Source organism: Idiotropiscis lumnitzeri, chromosome 13 (genome assembly GCF_059441095.1).
Source record: "Idiotropiscis lumnitzeri isolate Australia: NSW breed Sydney's pygmy pipehorse chromosome 13, RoL_Ilum_1.0, whole genome shotgun sequence".
NCBI lineage: Eukaryota > Metazoa > Chordata > Actinopteri > Syngnathiformes > Syngnathidae > Idiotropiscis > Idiotropiscis lumnitzeri.
In genome coordinates this window covers 18597024-18623971 of record NC_142403.1, presented here as the reverse complement: position 1 = coordinate 18623971, position 26948 = coordinate 18597024, and the positions used below count along the sequence as shown (strand labels likewise).

Genomic DNA, 26948 nt, shown 5'->3' with positions numbered 1-26948 from the left:
AACTCAATTGATTATGACGATATCGCGATAAAAGACGGTTTGAAATTTATTTTCATTTATATTCAAGGGTAAAAGCGGATGACTTTTATTGGGATTTCCCGGTTTCAACTTCGCCCTCCTTCCTCTTTGTCCTGTTTGTTGCAATCTTCAAAACCCCTCAAAGCTCTTAATATTATAATATTGCCAATCAGGGGCCAAGCCTTTTTTTTAAAAAAAATTTTTTATTAAACTTTCAAGGCCGATAAATTAAAAGTCGGTTTATTTTGGTTCGCTGCAGTACACTCCTCCGATTTTTTTGGGGGGGTCAAAAGAAAAATCCCATTTGAACAGGTAGCCTTTTTATATCAAGTGCTTGTGGCTATATTAATCCACCAATGCTTTTATTTAAATGTGATCAACATGGACTGAACCTTATCTGACCCAGAAGTGTATTTTTAAGAGCATAATTCAACAATAATAACAATAATAATAATAACCTTGCATCCTCCAGCGGTGACCACAAACAAGGCATCACCTCCGCAGCAGACCAAGCCAGGCTCCTGCTCCACCTAGTCACAAGCACAATGGACGTTCTTAGCGCGACGATAAATGACCTTTCGGTTGGCCGGCTTGGCTCTGGCGAGATTCACTGACTTGCACGATCTGCTGAGAGGCGTAAGGATGGCAGTTGTATACGTGCACCATGTTTCATGCGCCCTTATGAGAGCTGTGTCGGTAGAATAAAGTGGAGCGGAAAGCTCATCTGCCTGTAAGAACACAGAGAAGACATATTTCACTTCTTACAGGAACTCCAGGAAGGAGCTTAACATATGTTTGCATGTAGAAATTACATCAGTACTAAAACCTGAAAAAAAATCAAAAATGCCGTGCCGTCCATTCTCCACTTACACAGGCTGATTGAATGCGCACACGAACCCTGATTGGTTATATTTCGGACATTTAGCGACGCTAAAGTCTTGTCAAATCTTCGGAGGCAGACGGCGGCTGTTGGCAGGCAACCTGCAGGCGGAGGCGAGCATGGATCTTTACTTTAGCTCTGCGGGTGAATCTGCCCACGTCCAAATTTCCTCATTCTCATGTAAATCAGCCACAGAGAAGTTAATCCTGATCTCCGTTTTTGAACGTCATAAGCAATGAATTTCAATCATTTCCAATGGAGAGTTGGTAATCAGTCCCTTCAGTGACTCCCAAGGAGACATGGGGTGGGCGGAGGTGGGCTTGGCCATATTCCTCATTAAAAGTAGGCGTCACTTATTTCCTAATTTGTCCAAAATTAATTGACAAAGAATAAAATGATAACATTTCTTGAAAAATGGACCATCTTGGCCGCCTATTTCCTTTCAATGATTCAGTAGAATCCAAGGACACTTATTAGGCAAACGTAAGCATTACAAGAGTCTTAAGATTGTCAGCTGCAAGACTAAACAGTTAATGAAATATTTAGTAAGTAATAATGCAAAAAAACGACGTCGTATGAGTGAAGAATCTCAACGTTTTGTCACAAAAGGGCAGCAAAAGCAACGAGCAGGCAAGAATGTCTTGTTCTCTAATCGATATCACATGCTGCGCTCTTGTGAGGCGAATCAGGCGTTGCGACGAATGACTTGAGCTCTTTTCGTCGTCTCTCCGCTCACACTCGACTTACAAGGTGGCGAGAAAAAAAACCCAAAAACAACACCACGTTCGTACGCTACCTGTTTAGTCGCGTATCGAAGTGTTTCTCCTCTTCATGTTGGAAAGCCGCAGCTTAAAGCTTTCACGCCGCAAAGCAGGAAGTCGATGTCAACCACAACAAGCTTGGACACGCCCCCTTGCTCTCATTGGCTCATTTGCCCACGAGTCCGTTCACTGTTAATTCGTACGAATATTTTAGTTTTACATTCGCGTGACTTGACTCGTCTTCCCAAAAGCCATGGAGTCAGTGAGTTGAAATCAAGAGGCTTTGAATGTCCGATTTGTAGCCCAGGACGTTGCTGTGCAGTGTGCAGAACGCCAGGGGGCGCTTTGATCAAAGACAAGTCGTGGTGGAGCGTCAGTTTATTTCCTCTGGCCAGTTGTGAGTCAATCGCTGCATAGTTTTCTTTTTGCGAATGAAACGAGAAAGTTGGGAAAATACAACATGTTTTACATTTTTTAAATTGTTCACATCCCTCATTTGGCAGTGTTAACAAAATATATCCTGTTAGCTTCTAGAACACAAGTGTTCAATCCTGTTCCAAGGGGGCCGCTGACCTACCTGTTTTCTATCTCCCTGCTGCAACACACTTGATTCAAATAATCAGCAAAGTTTGCAGAAACTGGATAACGAGATGATTTATACAACTCCCCAACATTCAGAGCCTTAGAAACCCCTTATCTACATCCGGGGCCTTGCCACTGACAATTTTTTTTATTTTGTTTTACAACCTTGGTGACTTCGACCCCAGAAATAGGAGAACCGACCTCAGAATCCCCAGAATTCCCTCTGCTTCCTCAAATGACGGCGTGTCGGTGGAACTGAGGAGATCTTGGAGGTTTACGCCCTACTGACTCCAGATGTGATCGATGTGCACGTGATGTTTAACAGAAGACTTCTTTTTTGTGAGCTTCACTTCGCGTTCAGGTGTTTTTGTATTTTTTTTTTAACGGTATCCGTTTCAACTTGCATCTGACGTGCATGACCACACACGCACCGTGCTCATCATCGTAGAGCACGTAACACATTTCTTACCAACATATTGAGTCGAGATACATTTTTTCTGTTCAATGATTATTCAGATTGTCGGCTTGACCAGTTTCTGAGCGAATTGCGGAGGAAAAAAAATCTCTCGGCACACCTAAACCACAGTGTAGGAAAGTTACATCGCTGGTGGATCGACTTTTAGATACGTCGGATAATGTGACTTTGATATTCCAGTTTTGCAAAATTTTGTAGTATGATGCAAATTGTGGTTATTCTTGAAAATTCTCATTTTGTAATTACGGTTACAACTGATCAATTTGAGTAATATGGCCATGAGCACATCAATTGTCCGCTCTCTCTCTCTTGCTCTCGCTATCCCACTGTGTGTGTGTGTGTGTGTGGGGGTGGGTGTGTGTGTGTGTGTGTGTGATGGCTTTGCAGACAGTTCAAGTGGATGAGATGACAGCAACGTGTGCAGGCTCACCGTTGTGAGCGCTGCATGCGGCAAGTGCGCTGCAGACTGCGTGCATGCTGCATGGAGCTCGGCTACTCGCAAGGTAGGTGTCCATTTTTTTTAAATTTTTCTTCAATATTTTGGGGAAAAATATTGCTTGTGACACTAATGGCTATATCTAATTCATGAGAAAAATTTAATGTCCTTAAGACAATGAACCAACGCCATTTTCTTGATTGCAAAGCATCGTATTTTTGCTGTTGTGCGGTTTTTACGACGGTCCAATTCATAATGGCAACATTTATGGGTCCATATAAGAATGCAAGAAAAGAATTATCGAGCATAAAAAGTGAGACCTGACTGACTACGAACGGATGGAACTTTTCTTCATGCCTTCACATGAGAGCTCCGTTAAGTAAATTGTGACTTACAAGAATTCCGCCATGAAACAGAACGTTCAGAATCTTTGAAATAGCCTAAAAATCAAGTGTATGCCAGTTCCCTTTATTGTGATCTAAATAATCGGATAACTCAGACCAAGATATGATGTTTTAAAATGGAGCTTTCCACTGATGGCTATCGCACTTATTTATTTATTTTTTTTCACGTCGATCTTAGTGTGAATGGTTTTCCGTCGCCATTTGTGACTGAATGATGAGCAGTCGGCAGTTTAGTCCGCCTTTTGCACGAGTTTAGCGGGTTAGAAAATAGATGAATGGATGAACGGACTATAACTCATGGAATGTACATGAACGTGTGAATGACTCCCACATGACTCGTTTGAAATGAATGAATCGATTTCATCACGCTGATTGAGTCATACGGATGTGGTTATGAGATCGAAGGTTGAAAGTATGTCCTACATGAAAAATCTATTTCACAATCTTTCTTTTTTTTTTAATGATACAAATGCATCATAGACGAATATCTGCTCCCAAGATGAAGGAGGATATTTTTATTTTTACTTAGTAATGTTTACAACTTGAAGATGAGAGTCAGGTCTACGACGTTTACCTTCATTTGTCAGACGCAGCTAAGCTAGCTGTGTGCGTTAGCTTGGTTAGCTTGACAGTTTTGCTCACCAAACGGCTGGTCAAATATCGACGAAACTTCATGTCAGTGACGTACTTAACGCAGATAATAATAAAGTGACTTATTAGACACTGCGTAAACTACCGTATTTTCCGAGAATTAAGCTGCTACTTTTTTCCTCGATTATGAACCATGCGGCTAATACAACAGTGCGGCTTTTCTGTGGATTTTTTTTTTCACCTCTAGTGGCGCTCTATAGTTCAGAAAATACGCTAAATAAATCTAGATTTTTTTTTCTGTTTTAATGAGCAAAGTTGTTGCCATGTGTAAAGGCACTGTTTAAACAATCTGTTTATGTACCTTTAAGGACTTTCACAGTACAAAATCGTTCTGTACATTCAGTAAATAACTCATTTTTGAAAATATATAAAACTGCGGCTTATAGCCTGGTGCGACTTGTATATCATATTTTTTTTATTATTTTTTTTTACCCAAATATGATTTGCTGCGGCTTATATGCAAGTGCGTCTCATAGCCTAGAAAATACAGTATAATATTGAAATTATCCCATCAAAAAAGTGACTGCGATTTAAGCCTTTCATGCCATAAGGAGGCACGTTTTTCCTTCTTCTAAAATGTAAAATAAATGAAATTAACAAAAGTAGGTCACTAATGCTGTATTTAAATTAAGAGTTGAACACATTCAGACTATTATTTCACCTTCATACTATAAATGTTTATGTTCACGTCCTGTACTCTCATTTGTCTTTAAGTTATGAACCTAAAATCTTCAAAAAGTTTACTGGAAGCTGCCCAGTGCAGATGTTCTTTTGCATCTTAATTCAATTGTTTGTTTTGTGTCAGTCTAATGTGATTGCTTGAACAAACAGCAGCCAGTAAAGAAATTCGAGTGACCGCGCGACGAGGAGATTGTCCTCTTGGCATGCGTTGACGTTCGCTTTTACCCAAAAGTCCATCCACGAGTTGCTTTGTTTTATGTTGTTAAATAGCCAAGTTTGTTTGGCTCACTCTGCAGCGACGGGTCGAGATGAGTCTATTTATAGAAACGTATTCAATGAGAAATTGGAGGCCGTGACGGCACTCTGGAGAGATGCGGTCATGGGAAACAGCGGAGGTCAGAGCGACAGAGAAAAGTTGAAGTGGACTCAACAGAAAGAAGAAGAAGAACTCTCTTGGGAGACGACGTCGTGCTCTCAGTTCCTACTCGCGCTCTTCACAAGCAGCGTAAGAAACTATTACATGAGGTAAAATTGTTCTTATTGGCCGGTTTCTATGGCAACGGCCGCTATTTGTGCGCAAGCAAGAAGAAGGAAGTCCCGCAGGCTATTTGTAATGTCCGGAATCGGACTTCTGCATTTGTGGCCAATCATGGGAGTGTTGAGTGCCTTGCTCAAGGGATGGTTGTGAATTGGTGATGCGAGTTCGCTTCCCCAAACGGGTGGAACCAGCCGTCGTAGGTTCTGAGGATCCCTCGCCATTCAAAGACAGCTGCTTCTTTTTTGCTCCCCGTTTCATTTCCGTTATCTTTGAAAAGCAGTCCCACCTTCACTTTGTCTCCTTTGGAATTGGAGCCATCTAAACTGCCCGCAGGATTGGCGGAAACCCTCAAAACAAAATCAAATACATGTGTGTGGCAGACAATCCTGCCAGCTCGGATGCTAAAAGTATCATCTGGCTGAAAGATGGCAAGAAAACCATTTTGGTGATCCGATTCCTTGGGAAGACGGTCTAGACCGGAGGTGACCGAGTCCGGTTCTCGGGAGCCCTAACACATCAGGCACGAGCTTTGTTCACTTGGAAATCATCTCTTGGCTCACTGTTCATGATCTTTGGAGCGCTTTTACGAAAATGCAAGTGGATGAGGGACACGGTGGTTTTTAGGGGAAGTCTTGAGTGCAGTATTTTTTGAGTATTTCAGTAATCCATGCCTTCGGTCCATCTCGGCTAGATTACTGCAATGCACTTGACTTTGGAGTCAGCCAGCCCTCCCTCAAGCGTCTCCAACTGGTCCAAAATGCTGCCGCTCGCCTTTTAACCAATCTTGGCTTCTCTTCACTGGCTCCCAGTGCACTTTAGAGTTCGCTTTAAGATGCTTCTGTTGTTCTTCAAAGCTTTTCATGGCCTCGCTCTAGCGTCCCTCTCTGAGCTCGTCCACCCCTGCCTCAGGTCTGTGGACCAAATGTTGTTGGAGGCGGAGCCTCAGGGTGGGGGATCGTGCCTTTTCTGTTGCCGGTCCTTCCCTATGGAATGAGCTCCCATTAAATGTGAGGCAAGCCCCGCCCCCTTTTTGTCCACTTTTAAAACACGTTTGAAGACACATTTTTATTCTTTAGCTTTTCAACTCAACATAAGACTGTCACTTTCTGCTGTTCGTCTGCTATCAATTATGTCTTTTAATTTCCCGCTAATTTATATGACAATATACGGAAAGCGCCAGCTGTTGAACTATTGCGCTATATAAATAAAATTGTATTATATTGTAGCTAATCACGACTCAATGTCAGACTTCCCCATTGATGTCAGACATTTGCTAAAATTGCATCAAGTTTGTATTCAAGTGCAGAATCCTCCGTCAGATGCCTTACGCCGCCGCAGTCGCTAAGATCTTTGCCAGTGGAAAGAAACGGAGCTCATTCATTTCCCTGGATGAACTCCAGCTCGCCACTTGCTTCAACTGGGAATGACAGGAGTGCGCAAAGTGCATCAAGGACTCGTTTAACTTCCACAATGACACCCTCCGACATTGGCTTGATGTGATTGAGCGAGGAGTCGTGTCGAGTGGTTGGCCGCACTTTCGTGACATCCCGTGCAATATCACTTCATGTAATTGCGGGGGTGTGAGGTCACTGCCTCTCTTCCTGATAATGTTCTTGGCGTCCTGTCCTTAGCGATGGCGTGTCGCCACCGACCAAGACGTCCTTTAAAAGTATGCACTGGCAACCCGTTTCCGGCGACACACACTGAACGAGTCAGTCCGTGGTTCCCAATTTTGTGTGGGCGTCTTTGGAAAGATTTAATCAGGCCCATCATTCACGTTTTCAGAACATCTTGGCTGTTTTACAGAATTGAATCAACCCAAGTTTGTTCCAACGCACAATTATTTATTTTCTTCGTCTCATGGTAGATTTTGCAGATTGATCTTATGGGTGATTTTCTATTCCTTCAGGTTTTGAAGCGTTGTAGAGAGTCTGCGTATGTACGCATTTGCGGAGCATGAAGCACCAGTCTATCTCCCGATGGCTGAGTCAGCTGGGACTGCCAGAATACTGCACTGCGCTGGAGCAAGAATACGACGGTGTTGAGGTACCACATCCTAAAGTGGGATACGCTCATAATGATAAACTGGTCAATATCGGGGTTGGAAATGGGGCTGGGTGTCGATTCAAATTTCCAAAATCGATTCAATTCGATACACAAGGGCCTGATTCGATGAGAATTTTGATTCACGCTTCACTTAGATTGATTTTAGATTAAATCAGAGATTTCAAATCAATCAATACACTACTTTCGCGTCGCAACCAGATCTCGCAGGACACGTGAATTGACGTCAATCTATCGATGAAAAAGACGTTATTAAAAATATTGATATGGTTTTATAAATCAAAAGGAAAATCGATTCAAATTGATATATTGAATTTTTTTAAACCCAGCCCTATTTATATGCGCCACCTTGTGGCCGAATTGGGCATACCCCTAAAAAGTATAAACGGGTTTTCCCACCATCCATTTTACGTGTGTTACATATCGATAAATGGTTTTATGAATCGATAAGGGTTATGAAAAAGAATATGAATTCAAATTGATAAATCCATTTTTTTTTTTAAAACCCAGCTCTACCTGAAACCGACCCCGTTATCTCATAAATTACGAGACCGTTTTAAATGTCATCATGGCAATAAACTTCACAAGTCGAAGTTGTAAGACATGTTGTGGCTCATTCTTGGGCAGAAATCCACTTTTTGTTGGGGCCTCGCTTGTGAAAATAAATCACATGACTCCACTACAGTTTATTTAGTCACAGCGAGAAGGAATTGTTGGGAAAAAAAATGACAGTACTGCAAGACGACCATTAAGGGAATTTTATGGAACACGGATTAGGAGGAGGCAGATTTTATGATTTTATAATTGGCTATGAATCAGGACACGTGTCGCTGCAAAGTTTTAGCAGTGCGCCATAATAATGCAGAAATGCCTCTGGGGTCGATTTATCTTTTAATTACGCACGTTGTCATGCCAGCCTTGCCCTTTGACTCTAAATTTGCCCAATGACCGTAAAATCCAGGTGATTTTAAGCCTTTTGGCGTGGACTCGATTTGGGAGTATTCAGAATGAGGCAATAATTTGATGGTTTTTGACAGCGACTACCTCGTGCACATGACAACTTATTTGAATAAATCGTGCAGATATTTTCAGTAGTTTTCAGCGAAAGAATTTACATCATCTTCCATCCGTAATGAAATCATAGAGCACCACTGACCCTTTTCAGGATATTATCCCAACAACGTCCAGCTCATTGGTTCTCGACCATCCAGGATTAGTCTTGCATGACTTAGCTTGTAGACACCACCAACATTGGCCAGACATTAAGTAAACACGATTATGAGGATTGTCAAAGCTGTAATATTTTCGTTGTGGTGGAAAGAATATGATGGAGGAGCATAATAGCTTGTGCGACAAATGCATTGACGTGTGAAAAATGACATCAAATTACCTCCCACAGTCGTTAAATCAACTCTGCTAGACAGGATTGAGAGTTCATATGACGGTTCAGCTCCGAAGGACCAGATAAAGAAAACATGTCAATTTGGATTTTCCCACAAATGGAGATGAGACAAGAGAGGGGCGAATCCAAAAAAACACCAATCAGTGTGCATACGTCGTCAAAAAAAGAGAAGCGTCTGTAAAGCAAAAAAATAAGTCCATGAGCTGTGCAAGTTTGAGTTGCGAAGGTCCAGCGATGACGCAGTGGCAGTGATTTATCGCGATGTACGCTCGTACATTAAGTCCAGCACAGTTTGAGGTTGATGTGCTTCTCCGTCATTCATCTACTTGCGGTTTCGTTTTGGTGAACACCAATGCAGAATGAAGTGTGGCGGCGAACAAGGCGGTAATGACAAGATCAGGATGAGGGGAGGAGACGGCACACTTTTGAGAGGCAGACGGTCATCAGCGGTTTACATTCTCGACTGGAGACAACAACCTGTCGAGACACACTCGGACTTTCTTATCTTCCGCCAAACAGTGTGGACAATTTAAGCTTCGGGATGTATTTTGTAGAGTTGGATTGTTCCAAGATGTTGTCTAATATTTCATTATAGAGAGTTCTAGTGTTGTATTTTGAGATGAGAGTTTTTATCCAATCAGAATTCAGCCAGCTTGTGTTGCCAGGCAGATTCCGTGATACCAGTAGCACGCATTATTCGTCCGAGGTCTTCAGATACTTTTGTGTCTCAAGGGGGCTTTTACAGTTGACAGACAGTTGCGATAGCCAATCAGATCACGAGTTGATGACAGTGAGGCCTTCTCGCTTTTTTTTTTTTTTTTTCCTAGGATCTGCTGCACCTGTCAGAATGCGACCTCTTGGACATCGGCGTTCACAATCACCTCCATCGTTTGCACCTCCTCACCTCCCTGCGCCTCCTCCAGGAGCGAGAGAGGTGGAAAGGTACGCCATAGCCAACCACCCCCCCCCCACACACACACACACCCTCGTGATGAACAAACATTATCTGACCTCATCCATCTCATCAGCTTGTTTGTTCTGTCTCCCAAAATCCGCGAACGTCCATCTCTGCCTTTCTCCTCGTGTGCGCAGAAATTGCAAAGAGCTCGACAGAGACGTATAGCACGAGTGTCATGTAAAGACATGCGTATGCCTCAGAGATTGTGCGGGTGCTTGTCTGTCAAAGGACAATACGGTGCACACACACACACACACACACACAATCTGCCTGTAAAATTGCAGAGGCCCGGAGTCCTGCTGGGCTTAAACGTTGGAGTGTGTTTTCATGTGTGTGTGTCCCGTGTGTTATTTCTAACTGTTGTTGGGATTTTTTTACTTGCGCATCAGCTGTTTTTTATTTTCAATGAATGACCCGAATCAATGCTGGCCTTCAAATTAAAATGTTAACAACTGCTCTTCGCTCTCCATTGCAATCGACTTTAATTGAGATTTAAAAATTTTACGGTGACGACTTGTGCCATGAGGTTTTCCTTTTCCCAGATGACAACTTTGAGGACCGTTGCGGAGGTGAAACAGCCTCGACTTCGAGTCGCTCAGTCACCAGCTACCGTGCTATTATCTGTCTGCCTGCCTGGCAGACTGCCACCCCTATCATTAAACACAGAGACCAGAGACACACACACACACACACACACACACACATCGTAACAACTCTTTTCTCTTCGACCTGATGATTTACATTTCACTTACTTTTTGTCACTCTGAGGAATGCCTGTACCTACATTGTCAACAGATTTATGTCCCCTCAAATGAGTACACACGCACACACGCACATGCATAGCCACACACACGTGCGCACACAAACACACAGAAAGTATCCTGAGAAAATGTCAAGTCAACATTTAACCACGATAAGAACATTCCAGCGAGAGCACCTTCAGAATTCAACACACACGTCTATATTTACACTGTCTCCTCACGGATTATTTTTTGCATGTGTACAAGCCGTTTTAGAAATGACACGAGACAAGGAAGCCATTGTAAAAGCACAACACACGGTTACTGTATATTGCGTGTGTGTGTGTGTGTGTGTGTGTTGGAAAGGATGGCAGCAGGTGATTAAGGTGACAATTTCTTGACTGTAACCACGGTGATGTTGGAACTGTTCAAAATAAGCAAACGACCGTAGCAAAAAAATTTCCAGCTAAAATGGCAGAAGGAAACAAAAAAAAGGCTTGAGACTAAGCTGGAGTGAGAAACTAAATTTAGGTCCTGAACTGAACAGGTTTGCAGTATTCGAGTGTTTCATCATGGGAATCCTCATCGGTCATGTGCCAACAAAGTAGTTCCAGGGAATGTACATGAGTCACGATAGCCGAGGAAACTCGGAGGATCAGCGCCGGACTTTGACATCAGGAGATTTTTGAGCAATTTATCCTGAGGCTGCGAAGCAAAAGGAATGAGGAGCGGCCAAACATTTGCTTGTTGACACATCACACATTTCTGATGGAAAAACATAACGTGAGGCAACACCGGCTGGATGACGATCACGTCTGTGGGAGGAGAACGAAGGAGGTTGGGGTGAAGATTAAATTAAGGAGGTGCCGTAAACAGCGCTTGCGGTGCCATGTACAGTTTATCCCATCGAGAAACAATTGGAATGTCAACCTCGCCACACTCGTTCGCCGCAAATCGAGGATCGAGTTCCGCTGCTATCATTGACGTCGTAAGGAAATTTATGAATCGACAATATGAGCAGAGTGCGTTAGTGCTCAACACGTCTTTGTCATCGATGGGATTTTCAGTTTTGGACAATCTAGCTTCTCTTGAAAGGTTTGTCTTGAAAATGACCTCGCAAGTGTATCTGCAATTAAATTCCCTCCTTCGGCCATCGTGGTTTAAAAAAGCAAGAAAATATTTCGGATTTTCGAACAGTCACTAGTTACGACTTTCTGTTGTGTCGATTCAGCACAGCGCCGCCCCCTCATGAGTGAGCATCCAATCACAAAAGACTCTCTGTAACCAACTCGTGATCGGATTGGCTATCGCAACTGTCTATCAACTCTGGAAGCTCTTTGAATTTGACAGAACAGACGCCCGCTCGATTGAAGGCCTCGGACAAATAGTGCATACTTCTGGTATTATGAAATCTGCCTGGCAACACGAGCGAGCTGAATTCCGATTGGATAAAAACTCTCACCTAAAAATACAATACTCGGGTATAACATGATATCAATGCGAAGAATATGATCATGAGTTATTGATTATTTTAGGCCAGCAGAGAAGGCCTTCAAGGCCTTGACCGCCCACCACGGGTGTTTCATAAATTAGCGGGAAATCAGAGCACAAATTAAAACTTATCATATACAACACGTCGAGTTAGCCTCGCATATGTTTCAGTTGTTATTGCCGTCTGATCATTTCCCAACGCGGTGATGGCTTTGTTGTTTTTGTTTTTTGCTTTAACAAAACACACACACACGCCCAAACACGCCGGCGTGTTATCAACATTAGACAAAACAGAGGAACTGGAGGACAAAGGCAAGAGAGAGTATTGTCCTGGGGGGGGGGGGTTCTTGACATTCACGCATTTATCGCGACCTCACGCTTATCATCGCTTAGTAACGATTCCCGTGAAATTGCTTTATCGGTTTCACCCAGTGAAACATAAATCATCCTCGCATTTCAAACGCCTTTGTGATAATTATACACTCGGTGCTGACTAATATTCCTCCGTCAACACGGAGTCAAGTGCTTCAACTTCCTCGAGTGGGACCCGAGTTGCTCAAACAAGTCCAAACGGTGCCTTTTCTTTGTCACGCTTTGGGCTGCACATGGCAACATGAGGTCACATTAAAATCTTCCCCGAGCTCCCGGCCGGTTGGTGCTGGTGCGACCTGTAAAAAAAAAAAAAAAAACAAAAAAAAAAACGACCGAGCGCAATGAAATATGAGGCAACACAGACAAGAAGACATGAGATGAGGAGAGTCGGGGCGCACGGGGGAGTTTTGTTCAGTGCTGGGGGGGTAGGAGTTCCTGGTGGTGGGGGGGGTTGTTGCAAGACGCAACTCGGTTTAAAAAAAAAAAAAAAAAAGAGAAGGAAACTCCTCCTGCACAGTAGATGAGGAGGAGGGGGCCCCGAGCTCACAAATCACTCCCCAGAGGGGGGAAAGAGGAGGGCAGAGCTTGCCATGGTGCAACACAACTTGTTGTCGCCTGTCTGAGCCAGCGTGAGAGTTGCCGACCTCATTCAAACCAAACTATGAGCTTGGAAACACGTGAGAGGAGAATATAAAGCGGGACGAAAGCAAACGGCCACAAGGAGGTAAGTTGTGCACGCATGTCATCTCCTCTTCGGGGTGTTTTGAACTTTTATTGTTCAAAATGGGAAATGGAACGCTCTCTTTTCAGGAGTTTTAAAGTGTGCTATTTCTTTTTTTTTTTGGAGGGGGGGGCACCCCGAGGCGCTGGGTGTAGCTGTCGTCGGGTGAGTTGGTGGTTGAAGCCCCAGCAGGAAATAATTACAAGAAGAGAGATAAGACCTTGATCTTGATTTTTTTTGAGGGGTTTGTGAATTGTGGCTTCACTTTGTAGAGAGACAAATGTTAAGATGATAAATTTTTTGAAAACCAATTTCCATTTTGATTTGAAGTCGAGCAGAATAAAATTCAGACTTCATAGTTATGAGAAAACGTCTTGATGAGCCAGCCGTGAGATGATGACGGAGATGGACGGGAGTGCGTGTGTGTGTGTGTGTGTGTGTGTGCTTGTTTCTGGCCGCAGCGGGATGAGGTGGTTGATATCTGACCCAGCCATCAACACGGATAACAATTCTACAAAATGCAATTTTGAGCCGCCCACTACATGATAATCAGTAAAATCAAATTTCTTTAACTTCATTTGTAGATTAATCGCCAGCATTTTAATCTATATTTTTTTTTGCATTTTAGCAGTTTGATTCTTATTCACCAATCAAAGGCCTTTAAAAACAAAATCTCTATGGATAAAAAAAAAAAAAAATTGAGGTTTTTGATTGCGTCCATCCATTTTCTATAATGCTTCCAATTCGCAGAGAACTGAAGTCTTTGGGCCAAAAACAAACTCCACCCTGGACTGGTCCGGTCGCCAGTCAGCTGCCGGGAACAAATAAAGACGAACAATCTATCCCTGTCACAAAGTTGCCACCGAGTGGGAACGGAACCCACGCTGCTTCTGCCAAAGTCATGCCACGAAAGTTAAGGATTGAAATTGTTTCAGCAGTGAGCCAGCAGAGTCACACAAGTACAAATGATGTCATTTAAATATGGTGGCATTTTTTTTTTCCGGGGGGGGGGGGTCGTTCTCTTGCTGCATTGATCTCCTCTCGTGTCATGCACAAAATTGAGCGCTTGAGTTTGTGTGTGCGTGTTAGGCGAGGTTCACGCGCAAGTTAAATGGCAGCTACTGCTGTGGGCTTTAATAACAGCCACATGAATATAGCACACGCACACACACACACACACACACACACACACTGGTGGGCCCACGTCGTGAAGAGCGCAGTAGGACACCTCTTTCTGTCTACAAACAAAGGCTCGCTCTGAGCTGCAGTCATGTGACAGTTGTTGCCATTGTTCACTTCAGGCCAGGGGTGGTTTGACTAATGCACTTGTGTGTGTGTGTGTGTGTGCGCGCAAATGTTTTGCGTGTACGCCAAAGCAGGAAGACACTTTTAACAAACCAGAGGAAACCCCGTATTCCCAAGCATGGTCTTGTTTCTGCCTCGTCTTCCTGATTTTTTTTTTTTGGAACTTTCTATGTTGACACCCAAAAATTAGGACGCGTTTCAATGCGCACTTTCTAATGCAGATGACGAAAGACACACTAGGTTCCATGAATTATGCCACGCACCTTCCTCACCGACGCTTACGTAAGAGTCGCGATCGGCTTTGAGTAAGAACCGTGCACGAGATTTTGTCGTCGTCATGTTTTATTGCGAGTAATCCTCTATCATGAGCGGCCGGCTGTCGAAATGTTTACGCCGCCACTTCCTCTTCCTGTTTCCCACCCAACGCTATGTGCTGTTTATGTTTTGATTCCAACCAAAGATCTTCAAACGGTGCAAACCCGAGTGAACGCGTCATCAAACGTTTTGTTACTTATTAAGTGAAAGGAGCTTCTCGTACTGCAAACGCTCGTGCGACGTCTGTGCAGGAAATGAAATCGGACTTTCGCTTCTTGATGCCCAGATGCCGTAACAAACTAATGCCGCATGAAACGTTCCTGCCAACCATTTAACAACAATTCGAAAGTGTTGCACAAGGCACGCAAACATTAAGGACCCCATTTTTTGAAGACAGGAACCCATCTGCTCAGGGGGAGAAATGGTGATCATCTTCATTTTCGTGCCAGGGCAAGTCTTGTTTACCGTGTTTGGAAATTTGGCAAACTGTGTTGCACCATGTTGGGCATTCCGGCAAACCAACAGCGTTTTTTTTTTTCTTTTTACGTGCCAAATTTGACGCGACAATTTTGCGCCTGAAAGAGCACTAGACTTTAAACAACGTGTTAGCAGGTCTAAGTTGTGGCGCAGGTGTTGTAACATGAGACAGCTACGGCACTCTGCTGATATGCGTGCTGGATGTCTTTGAATTTTAGTCAAAAACATGCGTGAAAACCTCTAAATCATGGGAAAAAAAACATTCCCTGGATACATCAGAATTCAGAGTTGGGCAATACGCTCATTTTTTGGAGTGAAGGGGTGACAATTAATTAATTAATGAACAAAGGCCGGAGGTAGTTTTCAGTCCAGCCCACAAATTGTACCTCGTGTGCGTGACGCATTCGCGAAGAACAGACTGACGAATGACGCACGGGTACCCAGGCCACAAAATTTCGTAAAACTCCCCACCCCTGAGAATAGTCTTTCCTTTTTAGAAGTATCTCGGAAAGATATTCCTTTGTAATCAGCAATATTGTTTGTAAATTCTGGATAAAGGAGCTGGTTGGTTTGAAAGAAGCCATCGTTAGATAGCAAGCGAACGTCCGGTTGATATGCGGCACCGTCGTTCACCTGCCATGCCCGGCAGCAACAAGCAACCAATCTGTGACCTCCCTCCAGGGCAGACACCACCAGAGTCATAAATAAGTTGACTCCACTCTAGAAAAGAAAAATAAACTAAAGAAGGGTCAAAGGTCAAAGGTCTTCAGCAAACTGAAAGAGTCCAATTGCCTCAATTCAACCATGTGGAGGACGGAGCATTTACATGGACTAAAGTCCGCGTAAGATTCGATTCATCCCTGAGGTCCGCTTGTGCCACAGAGCAGCGGACTGTCATGGCTAAAAATCACGCTCTGTTCAAGTACAGAGTGGAACCGGTGATGAGGCGTCTTATAATCATCAATTGGCGAACACGGTTCGCACGTGTCCGTCCTAGTCAAGACGTGCAGCACAGGAAGAAGGCCAAGATGGATTCGGCAAAGTCAATTGAATGAAGCCAAATAAAATAAAATGATGAGAGCTGAGGCCAAATGAACGAATTCACTCAAATTGGAGATTAAAAACGAGATTGAAGTATTTATGGTGGTGAGAGGGAAACATCTGTGAATTCATTCAGCGATAGTGATCCTTTCTTCCCTAAAGGAGGGATGTGTGTCTAGCAGATGGTCAGGGCCACACAAATACAAACACACACACAGCTGACCATCCCTGGGGGTCTTATAATAGGTCCTCTTGTGGTCGTCGTGCCCCTCGCAGGAATCCGCGGAGTGACCCAACGTGCCTCAGCTGGAACTGAATTGGTTTTACAGTGCTTTTTGTGGGAGAATAAACGTTACTTGTCATGCAGAAACGGCCCGGAGTGCTCAGCTGTGCCTGACACTAAACCTGTCTTTGCATTTTCATTAGCATCGTCATCGCAATAAACGGCCTCGGAGGCCCCCTGCCGCTCTCTTTCCTGTTTGAATAGCGCTTAAAAAAAAAAAAAAAAAAGAATTATTTAAAAACTCTGTAGTGCAGGTCACATTTAAGAATGAGTCGTCTTGTGAGTGCCGCTCAAGGTCTTCTTCTACAGCATGGTCTACATCAGGGGTGCCCGAGTCCGGTCCTCAAGAGCCCCGGTCCAGCTTGTTTTGGATGTCTCGCTCACAACAAGCTTTGCCGATGCTTGATAATGATCTGATCCCTTGAATCAGGTGTAATGGAGGCGGGAAACTGACCGGACTTGGACACCCCAAGTCGACATTACACTCATTCACTGCCAACCGAGTTAAAAATAAAAAAATGTATCTTTGACGTCTTTCGCCGTCAATGGCAGTGGAAACTGGTGATATTTTGGCGTGTCCATGATGATGAAGCGCTGCATGATGAGTGACTCCATGCAGAGAATAGCACAGAGTCGAGTCATCATCATGCGGCGGGGGAATTTATCGGGAGCATGTTCAGATTTCCATCACTTGCCAAACAGTTTGTCCTCTGCATCTTGTTGCCATCAGCAGACTCTCAGTAAGCACTTGGGAACTGAGAACACTAATTGTTCAACCGTAGTAGGTGGAATTCTTTCCAAATATTGCTTGATGCCACAATGTCCAAAAAAACTATTTGCTTGTGTGCAGAGAGTTCTCTAGATTTTCTGAATATTTCGCTGACCTGGACTACAGATATTGAAATACAGTGGTCCCTTCGTTTATCGCGGGAGTCGCGTTCCAAAAATAAAGTGAAATTTGAGTGAATTTTCTTTTTCCCATTATTTTAAAACGCATTTGATATGAATCTTAAACAGCTGGACTATTTGGTCACGCAGTTGTTCATAAAGTGGTGAACCTCGCCCCATTCTTGCGCATGAACAGCTAAACCATTTTCTACCCAATCACAACACTCACCCGTTTGCAATGAATCTGTTCACTTGCGGGATTGTCCAAACAGGTGCCGATGGAATTTGGCGTTTTGTAAATGATAAAACAGTACGGCTTTCATTGTCATGGTTAGACTGATGTAGTCGTTAAGCGAGGTCTGTTCTGTCGTCTCGCAGCCTCTGTCGTATTCTTAAGAATATTGTACCATCAGATTAACATCCAATAAACACTTGAATCCCTTCGACTCCCTTCGGATTTGACTTGTGGCCACAACATTAGAAGCAAATGCCTGTCACGGTGTCATGCAATGATCGGAATGATCACCCTGACGGGAATGTGTGCTTTATGTCCATGACAATGCGAGCGTATGGAGAGCTGCGCCCACACCTGTTGTGCTCATTCTCTTCGTGTGTGCAGAACGTTTCTTCTCTGTGTGTGTGTGTGTGTGTGTACGTATTTCAGATCAGATAACTGTGTCAAATATATGATGTGAAGCAGTATTGCGGCGTAAGACTTTTTCGGTGTTACGCTCCTTTTAACACCGCAGGGTGTTGAAATCTGATATCTGATCATATATTCATGTTTTTCTCTGCATGTCTCACTGTTGCCGCCAAAGTGAGGAAGTGGTTAGCATGTATGCCTCGTGTTTCCAAAGTTCGGGTTTGAATCGGTGCTAAAGGATTTCTTATGTGGACTTTGCATGTTCTCCGTGTGTTCGTGTGGGGTTTCATCCAATTTTAGAGAGCTTTGGATAGAATGAGCAGATGTTCTTTGTCATTTCATCATAGGAGATTCGTTTCATGATGACGACCGACTCAAATTTGCTCAAATGAAACTAAAGGCTTGACTACATTTCAATGGCTTGTCTTTGATTGGCAGAGTGGAGGATGATGGCCGAGGGGCGTTTTGCCAGCCTGCCCAGGTCGCTCCATGCGCACCACACGTTAGGAGCCACTTCCCACATCCACGTTCCCGCCCTTGGTGCGCCCAGTGGGGGGAGTTGCCCCTCAAGAACGCTGCAAGCAACCATTGCCTCCTCCATGGACCTTCTCAGCTCGAGATCGAGGTGGGTCCGATGATCAAAACTACCTTTTCTAAGAACAAGTAGTTATGATTAAAAGAACGATGACGCAAAAAACAAAACAAAAGAAATCACAATTTTTCGTTGCGATAAACTCAATAAAGCAGGCCCGAAGTGTCTAACTAAATTAATGTCTGTTTTTGCTCTATCTTCCTTAGTCTCGTCCCAGGATGTGATGGATCTGAGTTCCCCGTAGCTTCTTACCAGCATATCTCCATTCATGGAACTCTGCCCCGCCGCAAGAAGGGAGGGTCCATCAACACTTGGGACCCCAGAGCCAATCACAGTCAGCCAGTGCTTAGCGGGAGCTCAACATTGATAGCTGCACAGCCCGTGAGCTCGCCATTGGTCCAAAATATTATTGACGACTTCCGCAGTTACAGGTAAGCAACAATGAAAGAATGTCGTACACCAGACATTTGCTGATGTCGCTCATTTCGTAAGTCTGTCGCATAGAACCATAACATGCACTCGCTAACCGCAACATTAAGCCCACCTGCAAAAACAAATAGCTAGATTGGTGCTTGTGGTCGAGCCCTGACCTCCACCAAGTACGTGTTGCATCAAGACAAATACGATGAGACAAACTCAAAACAAAAAACACGTTTTGCTTCTGGTGGAAATCTTGAAGTTCTCGATGCTGGATTGAGAGAGGACGTCAAAGTGCCGTATTCTGGTTTGGTTTCCTGTCCGATTCGGTTTGAAAATACATTCGAAGAGGTCGCTTGATGGTGGTTTCCCCTCACATCGGACAGAAACAACACCGCAAAGAGAATCCTTCGGGTGTGTTGCGCTTAGCTCAACTTCAGAGAGAACGGACACAAAAAAAAAAAAAAGCTTGTCATCCGTCATCATGTCTTCCCATCTTTCTGTGGCTCGTGTCGGATTACAGCAGACTGTATCTGATGTAGCCAGCGATGAGCGCATTCGTAGCCCCCAGCATCTGGGTTACCTTTGTAGGTCAGGGTGTGGCAGGCCAGATCACAGATTACTGTCAAGTCTTTGTCTCCTGACTCCATCTTTCTGCCTCTACTCTGGATACATTTCATATCCCGATGACATACAGCTGGACGGTTAGTCCGGGTCACCTTCGACCAGTGCAGGTTGCTGCACAGTCAACATTATTATTCTCTCTTAAATATGATCTTTGGCACACCTGTCTTTTGGCAGTTTCTTCGCAGCACTTCTCAAGGTCCGAGGTTGGATAAGAAGAATTGGTGCGCAGATTTTTCTAATGACTCCAGAGACGTTTGCTTGGATTCAAGTCTGGGTTCTACTGAAGTCACTCTTTTGTTGTCTTGGCTTTGTTGTAAACGTCCAGCCCACTTTGAGGTTCTGAGCACCCAGGAGCAGCTTTTCATCCAGGAAGTCTCTATCCATTGTTGTGTTGATTCCCTCAATCCAGACTTGTTTGCCGGTTCAGGATGATGCGGTCACCACCCTGCTTCACCGTAGAGACGGTTTTGCTCATGTGAGGCGCGGAATCCTCCTCAGGGTTTTTCGTCTTTGTCTCTTCAGACCACACAATTCATTGATCACGATCTGAGAGTTGTTCATGTGTCTTTTGGGCAAACTCCAGACGGGCTACCATGCGCCCTTTTTATGAAGGAACGGCATCCCCGTCTGGACACTTTATCATACGGGCCTGATTGATGGGAGTGCTGCAGGAGATGGTTTGTCCTTCTGGAAGCTTCTCCTCTCTCCACTGAGGCGCAGCATCAGATAAAAATCATCTCGTTTCAACTGACTCAAAAATGTGAAATCTGGGCCTGTTTGGTTGGACATCTAGTGGAAGCCTATTTAATTGTTCTACCTTTCACTAGACGGTACAGTGCATCACTTTAGGACGGTTCATCTTTATGTGTCCTGTGACGGACACGCAGTCCGTCACAGGACACACAAATTCTGGCCCGCAGCCAGAATCCGCTGGATCTCACCTGTGACCTTAATGAATCTACAGAAATCAGTTCCAGAAATAGTATTGTAAAGGAAAATGCAATTGTGTTTGCAGTTCAACTACGTGGATAAAATTCCTCCCTATCTTGCTTTCGGCCGTCTGACTTGCAGATTTGAAACGGCGACTTCAGACTAATTGGCTTTCTATAAAAAGATAGGGGAGTGTAAGTTGTTGGTATGCAAGCACTGGCCAGTCCATCTTGACTTTCCATTGCTCACCCTGACAGCTGACCTTCGACCCCTGACCTTATGTTGCTCTAGCTTCTTTGCCTTTCTGTTGACTCCAGTGGCCAACTTCGCAGACCACCAAGTGAGGAAGATAAGGAGGAGGCGGAAGACGGCAGACTGAAAAGAAAGGAATAGAGGGAGTGGCCTTTCTCTTAGATCAACAAAATGATGCGCTTAAATTGTCAGTCATGTCTTCATTCTTTGTCGGTTTGCATTGGGGGCACTTTCAAAAAGCAAATATAGTGTCCAGATTTTAAATCATACCTCGACTTGTTTGACTCAACCTCAGCACTGGAATTTGTTTGATACTGACATCTGTTGGCTGCCTACTGACACTGCATCGACGCGTCGTTCCATGGTTCCAGTTTGCACTTTCCCGCCCCACAAACGCACAAGCTCAAATGGTGCACTCCCATGGTAAAGTCGGCCACATGTGGTGATGCGAAATGTCAAGTGGGAAGCAAAAGAACAACAGAAGCCAGGAAAAGACTGCGGTGAGAGCCGCCTCCCCTCTCCGCTTTGGACTGTTTCTCTGGCGCTCTTGCTTTGTGTGCGTCTTTGTGTAGCAGGTCGGTCTGGTGGTCATGCAAGCAGAAAATGTCCGATGCTGTTTCAGCAAAACAGGCCCCCCCCAAAAAAAAAGTCCAAGTTAGCTGTGGTTAGTTTGTGCAGACTGGAAGGCCAGCGCTCGGCCTCCGCATTCCAACCACACTCCACGTCCAGTCCTTTTGCTGCTCGTGTTCAACTTGCTCAGCGATGCTCGGATTTAAAATGTATTCATGCCAAGATTATCCTCCATCTGATGGCTGACATTTAAGAGTGGTGTCGTCAATCAATTTGACCTTTGACCTACCTGAGGGAAACTTGGAAACTCCCGTCGGTCAGCGCACATTGGTAGGCTGTTATTTTTCCATGGATGTTGTCCAAATGGTGAGTGCAAAGAGGCCAAAGGGAAGGCTTACGAGGGGCAGGTGGCGAATGTTCGGGAACATCCAGTGAGGTCAGAACAGGAATATATCAGCGTACTCTGGGGTCAGCGTTGTGTGGCATTATCCAAGTTAATGCTTCGCTCATGCCCGACTTGACATTTACAAGAAACCGACGCTCATCACATTCCGACATACACATCAAAGTCCAAAAGCATACAGTCAATGAAATGGTGGCTTTCTATTTACAATGCAGTCCAATGAGAAAATTCAAATGTATTATCGCAAGTTTTCAACACACCCAATTTGATATATTAATGGGATAATATTATATTATATTATACAAAAATCGTGTTTCAACTGCAAATGAGAAGCAAAGCTTGCTCTCAAACTTTCGGGCAGGGCACGTAAGTGTGGTGTCACACTATGACGAGGCCTCCACAACTCTATGTGATAATGATTATATGCAGTACCAACATAAAAAAAAAAAAAAATTATATGCACGACTATCAAACACGCAAGTGTCACGTATGGGAAAATAAGCCTTTTTAAGACTCCGCCCACTTGTGGTGGAACAGCGATTGTGAGAAAACTCCAGAGTGCAGATATAATTATGCATTTTAAGTTTTCCTGCACTAGTTAAAGCCATATGTGCATGAATCTTGGGAAAGAAAGGTAGAAAGACTGTCCAATTTTTTTTTTCTACAATATGTCGTGTTTTTGGTTCCTGGAGCCTTTCGCAGGTCTTTTGTCCACAGAAACACAAGTGAGCACTGAGAGGGAAAACGAATAATGACCATAAATTGTTGTGAATGGCGCCTTCTGTTCTATTACGTAACTCGATATTAAAAGCTGAGAGGGTTTTACAACTGAACATGTTTGGCTTGTTAAGTACTGACCTGTGCGAATATTCCCATGGGAACACGAGAGTAAGCTTTAAGGACTTTCACCGGCAACCTCTCTCATGTCGTCCTGGATTTGAGCTAATGACCTCTTTCGGCTATAAGCCTCCTGGAGAAGGTCTGCGCTTTGAGACTCGAGTTGTTCGGAGCTAAATGTGGCCAAATATTTCGTGCAATCCTTTCAACGTGGTGAACAGGCTGATGGTGCTGGGGGAAAAGAAAAAAAAAAAAGAAAAAAAGAACAGTCATGGCATCTGTGTTTTGCGAGCGTTGTGTGCCGTAACTTGTGTGTGAAATTGTCAGTGGACTCACAAGGGTGGGCGTGTGGCTGTGATGTGTGCTGTGATGGGGAGCAAGTTGGGGGGAGGCGGCGGCAGGGGGTTAGAGAGAGAGTGGGCGAGCGAGAGAGAGAGAGAGAGAGTGGGCGAGCGAGAGAGGGAGAGAGAGAGAGAGTGGGTGAGAGAGAGAGCCCGGGCATGCGAGAGAGAGAGAGAGAGAGAGAGAGAGAGAAAGAGAGAGAGAGAGAGAGAGAGAGAGAGACAGAGAGAACGTGAGCAAGGCAGGGTAAGGCACCTCAAGACTTGAGCTCACTATGAACTTCTTCTAGTCCACTTTGGACAGCCACATGCCGCTTGCCTTCCTGGCCACACTCAACCAGAATTTTGCCAGAGGCGACGAGAGAGCAAAGATGCCTCTGTGGACGCGCGAATGGATGTGAATCTCGCTTGTTTGAGGAGCAACATCAGCCGTCAGAAGGGGTTATTTGCCGTCGGAAGCAGAAAGGAAGCAAGAGCACAAGGACAGTTTGTTGGTGGGAAAACCACCGTCAAGGACAAGATGTGCTCACTCAACCGGGCCTTTTCTCTCTCTGTTTTTCCCAGGGAGTCAACGGCCACTTTGGATGCCACCGTGGACTACGTCAAGGTAAGTTCACAAGACATTTTTTTATCGCAGCTCTTTCAGTTCTGGATTGTTCCGTAGGGATTTTCATGTTAATCACTGTGCGGTTATTTTGCTTATCAAAAAAAAAAAAGTGGATGCGTCGCTAACACATATCATGTTCTGTTTTTGTAATTATGTAATACTGTCTGTACGATTGTAAGATAAAAAAGTTTATTTCCGCACACTTTGAGAGGCTCGTGTAGTCCGTGCGGCATGTGTCACAGAGGTTGTTCTTTAAAACCACACAAATTCCTCTCGTCTGTAAAACTTTGCAATGAATGCGCAGGTAAAATAAAGTTGAAAATGATTTTACAAGACATCAAGCTAATGTAACAGATTCAATATTAAAGATAATCAGCCTGGACTACCGAAATCAGAGAATAATTACGATGGAAAGCATTGGCAGAAATCTGAGTTCTAAACGATTACTCGATTATTCAAATAGCCGTCGATTATTTTGATAATCTAGTGGTTAGTTTTGACAGATTTACTTAATGGAACTAGACTTCAAGCAGATAAGAAATGACTTTTTATTGCTGAGGCTACAGGTTCAAATAAAAATGTCGCTCATGGGGAAGAAAATCCAGTGACACGACAGATGCAGTTAAATTAAAAAGAATTATAATAAAGAATATTAAAATATATAATAATCATGTTTTATACACTGCCAGAGTCCCGTTTTAGTAATATCTTTGTGTTAAGTGATTTGCTATTTCTGATTTATTTTTGTGTTCGGGAAGGGAGGGGGCGATGACGGTCTGAGTTGTGCATTGACAAAAAAAAAAAAAAATAATTATTGTTCTGTTGCTGGTCCCGAACCTCACGGTTTATCGAATTGTATTCAAACATAACGTATAAAATACTGCGATTGGCTGGCGTACGCTCTTGGGTGTGTGCTGCTTCTCGCTGCAGCTCACGCGTGACAGGATAAGCGCTCCAGAAAATAGACAAGTGGATGGATAATTAGAACCTCAAAAATAAAGTTGGGAAAGCAATGTTGACCCAAAGATTTTTGGGGACAATTGTTTGTCATTTTACTGGTGATTTCCCTCAGTTTTTTTCTGTGATCAATTTTTTTTTTTATAATTATTTTATCTGAAAAGAGGAAAACATTGGCTGTGAATGAATGTATTAATTCCTAGTATAACAAAAACATCTACTGATGGAAAAGCCTCGACAGAACTAATTTTGAATTCATTTTAGTGGCCATGCAAAGTTTCATCAAGCTCGCAGTGTTTTTCCTCATTTTTCTTCATGACCTGGACAGTCTATAATCATTTCTTCCACTCCATCATCCCTTCCTCTGTCCACCTTTTTCTCTTTCCTCCCATCTTTTAGCACATATGTTTGGATGCTCACACCTCAGTGTGAAAAGCAAACCGAGTCACACACACACACACACACACACACACACACACCGATCTGGTGTTTTGTCGGTCAAATCAGGACTGTGAGCAAGAGTCAACAGTGCGCGCTGACCGCACATGGAGCCGCTGTATGCCAGCTCTTATATAATAGGTGCCAAAGTGTAGCTGTCAGCCACAATTCCAGGTGTGTTTGCATTTGCGTTGTGGAGAATGAAAAGTCCAACAGGTACACAGGTGCGCTCACATCTTATTTCCGGTGATGAGGTTCAAAAGTGCACGGCCTCACCTTGTTCAGTGCACATCGTCAAGTGAGCATCTCTCTCTCTCTCTCTCTCTCTCTCTCTCTCTCTCTCTCTCTCTCTCTCTCTCTCTCTCTCTCTCTCAGTAGTTGGCGCAGTAGTTGGCGCTATACTGTGGCAGTTTGTCATATTGGAGAACGCTCTTTGTTCACAATGTGGTCATGCCATACAACAGGAGTAATACAGATATTGCTACTTGGTATTGTGAGTAGTCAAAGAGAAAAAAATACTTCTGCTGGTATTAGTCTGATTTCAATTTACGATGGGTAAATGAAAAAAAACGGAAAGGAGGTCAACCGGAGTTGCAACGCACTGCACTCTCCCTCATTTTAATGTGAGAGAGAAAGGCTCTATATGGATTTAATTGGTGCTTTCAACTGGATGGCGGATATGGGAGAACAACACCGACAACAGATCTGTCGCTAAAGAGAGAATGTGAGCGAGAAAGAAAGAGAGAAATCCTCTAGCAAGTATTCTCTAAAATACTCTCTCTCGTCTTTCGTTCCCTTTGAAGTCAAAGCAGCAACTTCCCTCGGCCTGAAGAGGGAACGCTCTAAAAACAATCAGGTTCTGTGTGTGGTCTTGGCTTCCCTTCATACGCAAGCCTGTGCTAGTTTACGATCATAAATGTCTGATTATTTTGCAGTTTTTTTATTTTTCAGAATAATAACGCATTTAGTTACTGACTAATCGTTATTTGATGAAGTTATCAACTCGTGACTGTTACATCACGACTATAGTAAAGATCAGCTCTCCTGCCACCTGGTGGTCCAACTTTGGTATGACAAAGCTGAGCTGTCAGCATAGCAAACAGGTCGCGTTCCAAACAGCAGCGGAGACTCATCAGGATGGTCATAGCGATCTGTCAGTGAGCGCCGCTAACAAGCGCCGAGCAGCTTTACGCTCCACCGACCTGACTGTGGGTGTGTTCATGTGGATGACAGCCAATCAATCAATGAGCAGGCCTGTCTGAAAGCAGGACACGCATCTGATTCATAACCGGCTGGTCGCTCTCATTTGGTGAGAAAGTCGCATAGCTCTGCTCTGATCTGAGTAAGATTCGTCGATCCATCGTCAGTCCAGAAACTGATTGAAATTTCTCACAGCCTTTTTATGTCTGAAAGTTGTTTCGGCCTTCGGGGCGTCATACAGCTCAGGCGTGAGATTGTTCGAATCAACAATTGTCATTCTCAACGTTGTAATGTGTTGATGACCCAACGCGAACGGAACAGAACACACGCTTGCCCGGAGGCCTGAACGAGCATGCCAACTCTGTCACTGGGCCATTAAATGAAGTGTTGGCATCATCACATGACGCCACAATCAAAGTCAGTTCAAAGTGGCGCCGGGTCGCAGCCCAGAAGTTGAGGACCGCTGCTTTGGACCATGTTTTCTTTTCTTACTGCATTACTCTTCACATTGTTAAAACGAAATAAACAGTTATAATGACAGTGTACTATTTTCAAAAACTGCAATCGTCTCCGATTTTATCATCCGTAAAGTTGATGCGTCGTGCGCTTTCTTTAGCATGCATTTCAAAAACAACAAATCGCGTTGAAGAC

The 26948-nt window shown here is 43.9% G+C and overlaps 2 protein-coding genes across 4 annotated transcripts in view; one reads left to right on the top strand and one right to left on the bottom strand.

Annotated features, from left to right (window-relative positions):
- The window catches only part of hps3 (HPS3 biogenesis of lysosomal organelles complex 2 subunit 1), a 46485-nt gene that overhangs the window by 8656 nt on the left and 10881 nt on the right, over positions 1 to 26948 (bottom strand). For 2 of the 3 annotated variants that reach the window (XM_088313424.1, XM_088313427.1), the window contains exons 1-3: positions 1695 to 1834; positions 634 to 746; positions 477 to 548 (exon numbers count right to left, since the gene is read on the bottom strand). In XM_088313424.1, the coding sequence (XP_088169550.1) occupies positions 477 to 548; positions 634 to 684 (123 nt within the window). In that variant the 5' untranslated portion in view covers positions 685 to 746; positions 1695 to 1834. Of the gene's footprint in view, positions 1 to 476; positions 549 to 633; positions 747 to 1694; positions 1835 to 26948 lie in introns of those variants that run through there. The other variant, XM_088313426.1, reaches the window with a different exon arrangement.
- bcar3 (BCAR3 adaptor protein, NSP family member) overlaps positions 3107 to 26948 on the top strand; it is a 38854-nt gene continuing 15012 nt past the window's right edge. The window contains exons 1-6 of the mRNA XM_088313430.1: positions 3107 to 3219; positions 7336 to 7472; positions 9720 to 9834; positions 18565 to 18751; positions 18925 to 19149; positions 23660 to 23702. Of these exons, the coding sequence (XP_088169556.1) occupies positions 7383 to 7472; positions 9720 to 9834; positions 18565 to 18751; positions 18925 to 19149; positions 23660 to 23702 (660 nt within the window). The 5' untranslated portion in view covers positions 3107 to 3219; positions 7336 to 7382. The remainder of the gene's footprint in view (positions 3220 to 7335; positions 7473 to 9719; positions 9835 to 18564; positions 18752 to 18924; positions 19150 to 23659; positions 23703 to 26948) is intronic.